Below are 7,652 nucleotides of genomic sequence, written 5' to 3'. Positions count from 1 at the left end.
GGAATATTCTCAACAATTTGTTACTATTTGAAAGATAATTAACCTCAAATTATTGCTTCATTTTGCAAGTTAGTCGTTCGGTCGATTACGTGAGCACCCTACACAGCTTTGGTAGGATTGGGCGTTGCAAGGGTGGTACCCCCTTGTGGTACTCGGGTGTGTGAGGTTAGTATGGTGTGTATAGGCCGGGTGAAATTCCCATGTGCGAACAAGAATGGAATAAGACCTCATGGAAAAAAAAATGCTTCATTCTTACAAGTGTCCACACTCCAAGGTATTCAATTATAAGAATTAGCATATATTAACTACTAAATGTCTTTAAAATATTAAATTATCATCCACCAAAGCAGTGCCCTCATCCCCAAAGCACCTCCTTGTGTGAACACCTTTTTCTATGCTTTCACTACCCTAGTAAAAGGTAAAAATTTCTCTAGAACAGTTAAAGGCATCTTTGAAGGATCTAAGAGATAAGACATTAAAAAAGAGTTGATGGCTCCCCTTAAATGAGACAGGCTAGCATAACATGATGAACTGTTGATTTATGTCAAAATTGAGGACCCTTGAAGAAGGCTGTGCACAGAACCAAATGTTGTTCCTTTTTGTCTCACAATTAATTAAAAAATACGAAGAAGCATGAGGGTGATGTAAAGAAAACCCATGACCAGCACACAGACATAGACAAGCCTTGTCAAGGAGGGCACAGAGGTGCGCATGCGCGTGCGCGCACACACACACACACACACACAGACACATATTAAAGTTAAAATTTCAATGGCAAGTCCAAATTAAGGTTATTTTTACCTTACAATCAAAGAATTGGTTAGTAAATATCTTTACATGAGCAATACCCATCTTTGAAATGATGACACCTATATGCATCTGTTATAATGATCTCTCGCATTTCAATCTTGGATATTATCTTAGTGGCACTGTGGCAGTCAGCACAAACTCGAAGATTTTTCGATACTCGGAGGGTCGTTCCACTTGGTGTGCAAATAAGTCCAAAAGCTATGGCCAGCTTCTCACAATGGCCACACAAGGCATTCTCTTTGTCCTGATCTGCATTTAGAACCAAGTCAACACGAGGTTTATATCCCTCTATGTTCATCTGCACGCTTAATAATTCCAGCTTTGCATAGATATCATCACTTTGGGGGTGTGCTTTGCTCCCCACTGAGAAATCATGCACATGATTGTTGATCTCAATGAAGGCCTTGGCTGGCTTTTTCCAACCATTTGCATACTTTCTCAGCTTCTCCACTTCCTCGGCAAAGGCTTGCATGCCTGCATGGGCATAGATGTTGGACATGAGCACGTACCCAGCAGCATTGGCATGATCCATGGTGACAAAGTGGTCAAAACATCGTTTTCCTATGTTGACATTACCATGTGTTCTGCATGAACTAAGCAACGATGTCCACTCAGTGAGATTAGGTGCAAATGGGATAGTCTCAAGCAAATCTTCAGCCTCTTCCAAACATCCTGCATGGCCAAAAAGGTCCACCATGGAATCATAATGTTCTAAAGTTGGCACAATGCCATGACTATCTCTCATCGACTTGAGGAGAACACATCCTTCATTGACCAAACATGCATGACTGCATGCTGAAAGAATGCATATGAAGGTAGAATGGTTCGGGCATAAGCCAACTTGCTGCATGTCTTCGAAATAACTGACAGCAAGCTGGTACTCATTATGCTGGGCACAAGCTGCAATCACAGCATTCCACGACACGACATCTCGCTTTGAGATCCGATCAAAAATCCTGCGAGCATCCTCCACATTGCCAGATTTGCTATACAAATCAATGAGAGTAGTGCTTATGAACAGATCTGACTCAAATCCGTCTCTCACAACTTGGGTATGGATTTCTATGCCCTTCTCTAAAGCCACCAAACTTGAGCATGCTTTCAACACACTTACATATGTAGCCTGATCTGTATCCATGCCCTCATGTTGCATTAGATGGAAAAGTTTGAGGGCCTCTTGACCTTCTCCACACTGGACATACCCTGAGATCATTGCATTCCATGTCACTACACCTCGATTCGGCAGCACATCAAACACATTGCGTGCTTCGTGGAAGCTCCCACATTTGCTGTACATATCAATAAGAGTGCTACCTACAAATAAATCCGACTCAAAACCCCTTTCCATGATGTGTGTATGCATCTGCTTGCCCTGCTCTAAGCCTGCTTGGATGGAGCAAGCTTTCAAAACACATACAAATGTGAATTGATCAGGCTCAACGAGCTCCTCTTGCATTTGCCAAAAGAGCTCCAGTGCTTCTGAGCAATGTCCTTCGTGAGTGTAACTTGATATTAAGACACTCCAGCTGACAACATCTCGTTTTGGTAACCTATCAAAAACTACGCAGGCATCCCGAATACTTCCACATTTACCATACATATCAATGAGGGTATTACCAACCAACAACTCTGACTCGACCCCCTTTGCTATGATGTTAGAATGAGTCCATTGACCTTGCTCTAATATAACCAGGCTCGAACATGCTTTCAAAACATGAATGTACGTGATGGCATTTGGTATCACACCTTGTTGCACATCAACCTGACCATGCCCATGCTCATGCACCTGATCTGAAAGACCATCTTGCTGCATTTGATGAAAAAGCTGTAGCGCCATTTGGGCATGCCCATTATTAGCATACCCTGCAATCAATGCATTCCACGAGGTCACATTTCTCCTTGGCAATCTCTGAAACATGACAGCGGCCTCCTCCAAGCTTGCACATTTTACATACATATCGACCAAGCAACTTCCAGCAAAGGCATCAGCATCCAATCCACAACCAACAATATCGGCATGGATTGTTTCACCCTCCAACAAAGCTGTCATTGCAATGCATGCTTTGAGGGCTGCAACAAAAGCATGCCCATCTGGTTCAATCATTGAAATCTGCATCTGTTCATAGAGCTCGAAAGCTCGATGGGCTTGTCCAAGATTAACATGTGCTGATATGATGGCACTCCATGAAAAAACAGTTGGCTTAATTGCTTTTATGAACACTTTCTCAGCTTCCAATAAAACCTCGAGCGAAGCATATGTGCGGATTAGGTGGCACACTATGAAAGCATCAGAATCAAATCCGTTGAAGACAAGCAAGCAATAAACTTCCCTTGCTGCTGCGAGATCCTTGTAGACCATGCATTGCTGCAGAAGGTAAAAGAAAATGTCCATGGGCACCCAAACTTCTTGGTGGCTGATGTGATGCAAAGCAAGAAGAGCCTCTCTAAGATGCTCATGGTAACATGATGCAAAGACGGACATACAAGGGCTGAAAAGACCATGATACCCTGCATCCCTGCATTATTGGGTAAGAAACAGAGTGGATCATGACTTTTATCCCTGCATGATTGGATACGAAACAGAGTAAACCTAGTTATGATCCTTCCAGAAGCTAGGCATGGAGACTTTAATGCCAATGAGGCACCATAAGATGTTACAGATAGGACAAAGAGTCATAAAAAGGGGGTTACACATGGGACATGCAACAACATATGGGTTCCAATTCAACTGATATGGCATTAGAGATTTCGGTGGAGACTTGTTAACCAAATTGTCATCAGAGATTTACAAAGAAAAAATTTGAACCAAAGAATTAACAAATTTAAGCTGATAAACATGTGTGTGTGTGTGTGAGAGATCAGTGAGAAGCTGTTTAACTACCATAATTTCTAAAATAATGAGATAGAAGTGTAAGGGAAAACCTGAGGCCATTCCCCTTCACAGGAGATGGAAAACCCTTGTTTAAGAAGGTTTCTGCTGCTCCACATTGCTTCAATGTAACAAGCTCTGGCTCCAACCACGGAGGTTTCCATACAGGCTCCTTAGAGTTTGTCCGCAGTAAATCAGGCCAGCTAGCATACCCCTGCCGAGTTTAGGAACACAAGGTTCGAAGCTTCTGAGAGTTATGTACCCAAAAAGGAAAGAAACACAAGCAGGAATGCACAAGGTTATGTAGGTTACCTTATTCAGCTCTTCTTCACTTAAGATGGGAGCATTAGTAGGGAGACTCTTGCACAACTCTTGTGTTGCCATTGGCTCAATCACATGTTATTGGCTTACCCGCAACATCACCAGTGAGGGAAGCATGAACCGCCCACAGGCTGCAGAGAAGGGTTTCGCAGGTAGCTCGATAAGCACACAGAAGCCTGCAATCGTTAAGCGCATATGTGAGCTTTAGTTTTCGGATTGATATGTTTGTGGGTGATTTATGTACGTGTGGCGTGTCATTTATTTATTTATTTATATATTTTTTGTGTGAAGCAGAATGCTACACTGGCTCTCACATACTTTTTCATAGCATTGGGACAAATTTTTTCTCTTATGAAAAGTTTAATGATGGGAAGGTAAGAGTTATCATACAGAGTACACGTGGCATTTAATAATTCGTTGGCAAGATTTAGGGTTCTTTATAAAAGAAGGAAAAGCCACTCATTTCCTTGGGCTGCGGCCCGCTTCTCTATCTCGCATACCCCGTGATGATCTCCCTTGTGATGCTAAGCTGCCTAAGCTGCGAGCTCAAGGTGTTTGAAGAGAGAGCCGTGATGATGCTCCCTTGGCCTTTTCATGATGCTAAGGATGCCTCATTCATTGTTGTGATTCTGAGGGTTTGTCTTTTGTTATTTGTGATTAATGGCAAACGGTTCATGGTGTTGAAAGCATGCACTAAGAGTGCAGAGTGCAGGAACGATTAGTTTTTGCATGCAATTAGTGCTGTTAAAGAAATGGGCGAAATGATGGCTTAGATCCGAATACTGTTTTAATAGACAGCGCACTGTTTTAATAGACAGCGCACGTTAATTTTCAGGCGTGTTAATTAATGAAAATGGACTTTGATATCAAACCCTATTATTTCAATAATTTTGATTTTAACAAAGGTTTATATTTTTTATTTGATAATTGATTTTTGAATAGTTTATAACAAGTATCATTTTTTATTATTATAATATATTATTTTTTGATTCTTTTTTTTAAAATTTGTCCTTTGATTATTTTATTGTTTTCTAGTATAAATTCTTCGGTACATTGAAATTGTTTTTTGAGTATATTTTTTTGTTTTTTTTTCCAGAATGCTTAATATATGTATGGGTTTTTTTTCCATTTTCAGAATGCTTTATTATTATATGTATGGCGCTTTTTTTTCCTAGATATGCTTGATTTGTTTAGTCTGAACTTTTGTTTTATTTTTTATTTCCTTTTTTGCTTTTTCCCCTGGTGAAAATAGTCTATCTTATAAGATGGGAATAACTGTAAAAAAAAACCTTTTATTTTCAATTATAGTAAATAAAAAACCATATAATTTTATGCTTAGTTGTGAAGCTCAGTAAAACTATATAAGATATAAGAGGGTTAAAAACATCATGCGTTCTTGAGTGTTGCTTTTAGAGACAGTCCTCTGCAAAACTAGAAAGCGCTATTTTTTTTCCCTGCTCTGTAGATTTCTCACTTTGCAAATATGTTGGTTCCCTGGCTCTATTGTTTTTCCCTAGCTCTGCAGATTTCTCCTTCTGCAAACCCACTTATTTCCTGCACAGCTGAGAACTTGTCTTCTCGACAAGTGGTATAGTTTAACTATGGCCTCATTAATGGAACATGACCAAGGTAATTGTTTTCTCTTGAGCTGAAAAGAAATCTATGACCGAAATCTTATATCTTATACCTTACTCTTATAATCTTTATGAATAGACAATGTTGCTGATGAAGGTTCATCCAGCTTTGATAATTGTGAGCCGTTAAAGAGTCTCCACAAGAACTTTTTCCCAGTGGCTCCTTTCAAGTTGGGGCATCGGCTTCTACGCTACTTGGGCCATCCGATCTTCGTGGCTTTGAAGATCCTGCCCTTGTCACCCCCCTTGCTATTGAGACACCAAATTGATGTGGGTTTCCTTCCCATTTATATGGTCAAAAGCAAAGTGGTGATGATGAGGGAAAAGTGTTTATAGCTAGAAATCTCTTTCCAGATAACAAAAAGAGAGGTGCTGTTCTTATTCGTTTTCTTTTAAGATTGTTTGTGTCATCTGTTTTAAGTGGTGTTTTAAATCAAAATCTATTTTAAGTGGTGTTTTAAATCAAAATCTGTTTTAAGTGGTGTTTTAAATCAAAATCTTGTTCGCCAGATTTGTCGACGCTTGAATCACCTTCAAAAAAGCAAGTTGTCATTGAATTTAGGGGAAATCTCTCGTCCTATACTCCTCCTCTATTATATATATCTCAAGTTACCAATACTAAATTCCACTTTGCATTAGAGGGAAACATGCTAAACAAGTATGGTACTTACAAGAGCACTCAGGATTTTAGAAAATACTTAAAAGCTGATCTTGTTGATAGGGAGAGTTTGCAAACCATAACACTTGTAGTAGGAGATCCTGACATAAAAAATTATGTAGACAAAATAGAGCCTGAAACTTTTATAAGGGTAGAGGGAAGTGTAGTTGTGCCAAAAAATTCTGCTCTGATGGAAGCTCCACAAGCTTTTCTTTGCATGTTGATACTACTATGTCTATTATTAAAGCAGAGCCATTTGATGTCAACCTAGTTTTTATGCCTGAAACTACTATTCAGAAATTTTTGGCTAGATCCGTTAGTTATCCCTCTATAAAAGGAACCTGGGCTTTTGTTGTTCTTCAAGTGGATAGTGTGAAAAGGAATGAAGGAAATGCCTTTGATCAATTGACGGTAGCGGATGGACCTGCCTTGACTGATCCTGCCACGGTATGATGCTTGTTTTAAAAGCAATGCATGTGGCTGTATTTTCGACCTTTTAACTCATTCCTTATTGTAGTTAAGCTTCGTAAATAGTCGTAAGGCACTTTTCCATCAACTTGTTGGTGAATTTGAGGCTGGAAATGTTGTTATGTACGTTGCGCACAATGTGGGCATATGGAAAGAGAAGTCAAATACATTATCAGTATTAGATATCACTATTCTCACTCCTAGTTTTGGTGAGCGACAAAAGCTTGCTCTTCAGAATGCATTTCTAGCCCAAATACACAAAATGGGTTATGGTCAAGAGGTAAAGAGAATGCATGGTTCTTTAATGTATGGTCGTTTTGCTTTCTCTCAAACCAAGTGTTTTGTAGGTGGTTGGAATTTTTTCTGTTACCAACTTCAATGATGCTTTGGTGAGAAAGAAGTGTTCTCTTTGCAAAGATATGAAAATTAACCAAATTCTAGAAGGAGGCTACGGTTTTGCTTGTGGGAAAGCGGTTGTCATTTTGATGGTCCCATGTATTGAAGGCTTGATTACTCAAGAGCATAGTGGAATTCTCACAGCTGTCAAGTTGATTTCCGCAATTGTTGACCAAGTGCTGCAATTTGAGGATACTTCCCTCAACCTCTACAATCAGAATCCTATTCTTCTAAGAGTGGCTCTTTCAGAAGTTGAAGTTTTTGGGAAATTTTTTATAGATAGCAAGGCGCAGGTTGTGTCTTTTGCTCGTGCTCAAAGTGGTTAACTTTTGTGCTAAAAAAAATAATTTTTTGTGCTCTTGTGGCTCTAGCTTTACCCTATTGCAGTCATATACTCCAAGAAACCTTTGTCCATACTTTTGACCCAAAACTTTTTCTTATTTAGCCAATCTTGATCGATAAGCTATTTGAAAAAGCTTTTCTTGATTTTGAGCCA

The 7,652-nt window shown here is 39.5% G+C and overlaps 1 protein-coding gene across 3 annotated transcripts; it reads right to left on the bottom strand.

Moving 5' to 3' along the window:
- Positions 1-760: 760 nt before the first annotated feature.
- Positions 761-4,323, bottom strand: LOC147631317 (pentatricopeptide repeat-containing protein At2g03880, mitochondrial-like). Of its 3 annotated transcripts, none has more exons than XM_086809699.1 (3): positions 3,992-4,323; positions 3,733-3,893; positions 761-3,326 (listed from the first exon to the last, which is right to left on the bottom strand). In XM_086809699.1, the coding sequence occupies exons 1-3, from the start codon at positions 4,061-4,063 to the stop codon at positions 821-823; spliced, it is 2,739 nt and encodes a 912-aa protein (XP_086665825.1). In that variant the 5' UTR covers positions 4,064-4,323; the 3' UTR covers positions 761-820. The 3 variants fall into 3 exon arrangements, with proteins under 3 accessions (XP_086665825.1, XP_086665826.1, XP_086665824.1); XM_086809700.1 differs by having other exon boundaries at positions 761-3,370; positions 3,992-4,316; XM_086809698.1 differs by having other exon boundaries at positions 4,091-4,242.
- Between the last annotated feature and the right edge of the window lie 3,329 nt (positions 4,324-7,652).

Source organism: Cibotium barometz, chromosome 15, assembly GCF_041138505.1.
Source record: "Cibotium barometz isolate CiBa-2024 chromosome 15, ASM4113850v1, whole genome shotgun sequence".
In the NCBI taxonomy this organism is placed as follows: domain Eukaryota; kingdom Viridiplantae; phylum Streptophyta; class Polypodiopsida; order Cyatheales; family Cibotiaceae; genus Cibotium; species Cibotium barometz.
Note: the sequence above shows the minus strand (reverse complement) of the source record. Positions and strands in the feature narration are given on the sequence as shown.